Source organism: Lolium perenne, chromosome 6, assembly GCF_019359855.2.
Source record: "Lolium perenne isolate Kyuss_39 chromosome 6, Kyuss_2.0, whole genome shotgun sequence".
Classification (NCBI taxonomy): domain Eukaryota; kingdom Viridiplantae; phylum Streptophyta; class Magnoliopsida; order Poales; family Poaceae; genus Lolium; species Lolium perenne.
In genome coordinates, this window is record NC_067249.2 from 160,709,123 (window position 1) to 160,711,147 (window position 2,025).

The 2,025-nt window shown below is 46.6% G+C and overlaps 1 protein-coding gene across 1 annotated transcript; it reads left to right on the plus strand.

The window, feature by feature from the left end:
• The first annotated feature begins 1,117 nt into the window (after positions 1–1,117).
• Positions 1,118–1,534, plus strand: LOC127310267 (uncharacterized). Its single transcript, XM_051340950.1, has one exon. The coding sequence runs from the start codon at positions 1,118–1,120 to the stop codon at positions 1,532–1,534; it is 417 nt and encodes a 138-aa protein (XP_051196910.1).
• Positions 1,535–2,025: the final 491 nt, after the last annotated feature.

Sequence of the window (2,025 nt, forward strand, 5' to 3'; positions counted from 1 at the left end):
TAAAAATGTGCAAGTGTATATCGACGATGTCGTGATAAAAACCAAAGTAAAATATACGCTGATTGATGATATGCGAGAAACATTCAACAACTTGCAAAGATTTCGGATGAAACTTAACCCAGCAAAATGTACCTTTGGTGTACCGGCCGGAAAGTTACTCGGTTTCTTGGTGTCAAGGAGCGGCATAGAAGTTAATCCGGTGAAAATCCGGGCGATTGAAAAAATGCAACTACCGCAATGGCTAAACGATGTGCAAAATTTTACCGGATGCTTGGCATCTTTGAGACGTTTTGTAAGCCGGTTGGGAGAAAAGGCCTTTCCCTTATATGCGCTAATGAAAAAATCGGATACTTTCGTCTGGACCTCACAGGCAGACGCGGCATTCAAAGAACTAAAGAAAATGTTAGCCAGAGCTCCGATATTGGCATCACCCTTGCCGAAAGAACCAATGTTGCTTTACATAGTAGAAAAAAATCGGGTGGTAAGCGTTGTTGTGGTGGTAGAACGAGAAGAGGAAGAAGGACAAATCGTGCAGAGGCCGGTATACTATTTGAGTGAAGTGCTCTCCCTTTCGAAGCAAAACTACCCACACTACCAGAAAATGACTTACGGCATGTTCATGGCCGCCACTAAGCTCAAGCACTACTTTGAAGAACACCCGATGAAGGTGGTGTGCGAGGCCCCTATCTCGAAAATCATTGGCAATAAAGATGACAGCGGGTGGATCACCAAGTGGGCAATCCAGCTATCGTCGTACGTAGCCACATACGAAAGAAGAGACGCTCACAAGCTTTGGCGGATTTCCTGGTTGATTGGGCTGAAATGCAGTATAAGCCGCCTAAACCGGAATTGACTACTGGAGCATGCACTTTGACGGGTCAAAACTCAAAGAAAAGGTCTCGGTGCAGGAGTGGTTCTCACGTCACCAAAAGGAGACAACATGAGATACGTGCTGCAGATACACTTCAGGGCATCGAAAAATGTCGTTGAATACGAGGCACTGGTCCACGGGCTTAAGGTCGCAAAAGAAGTAGGAGTACACTGGATCATTTGTTACCGTGATTCGGATCTTGTAGTACAGCAGTGTTCCTGAGATTGGGATGCAAAAGATGCCAACATGGCCGCATACCGGTTCTACATGCAGCAAATAGCCGGATTCTTTGAAGGATGCGAGTTTCACCATGTGCCGCGGGCGGAAAATGAAGTAGCTGACACCTTGTCCAAGCTAGGCTCATCCAGGCAGGAAATTGCTTCCGGAATAGCCTCGGCTCACCTCGGAAAGCTGTCGATCAAACCAAGCCCAGAATTGGAGTCAATTTACGTTCCAGAGTTGCACGTTGTTCCAATGGAAATTGATGAAGGGAACTCGGGGACTACATCGTCTAACCCGGGGACTGCAGAGTCAAAACCGGAAGAAACTATCTCGGTGGATGGTATGGAGATTGACGCGCCAGTCTTTGTCATCCGAGAAGCACCATCATGGGGAAAACCGATCATGGAATTCCTGGTTAACGGTGGTTTACCAACAGAATAAACTGAATCAAGAAGGATTCAAATGAGATCCAAGGCTTACACCATCATCAATGGCGAGCTATACAAGAGGAGTGTCACCGAAGTCTTGCAGCGGTGTATGGAACCGGAAGAAGGATGGGAAATGATCCAAGAGATTCACCAAGGGGAATGTGGGCATCATGCCTCGTCAAGAGCTTTGGTTGCCAAAGTATTCCGGCATGGGTTTTACTGGCCCAATGCTCTGGAAGAAGCTGAGGACATGGTCTGAAAATGCAACGGATGCCAGAGATACAGTAAGAAAAACCACACCCCAACATCCGGTTTGAAAACTATTCCGATAACTTTGCCATTTGCTGTTTGGTGCCTGGACATGGTTGGACCATTCAAAACAGTGAGAGGAAACATGACTCACATCTTGGTCATGGTGGATAAAGTTACCAAGTGGGTGGAAGTCAAACCTATCCGGAAGTGCGATGGGCACACAGCCGTGAAATTTCTGAAAGATATCATCCT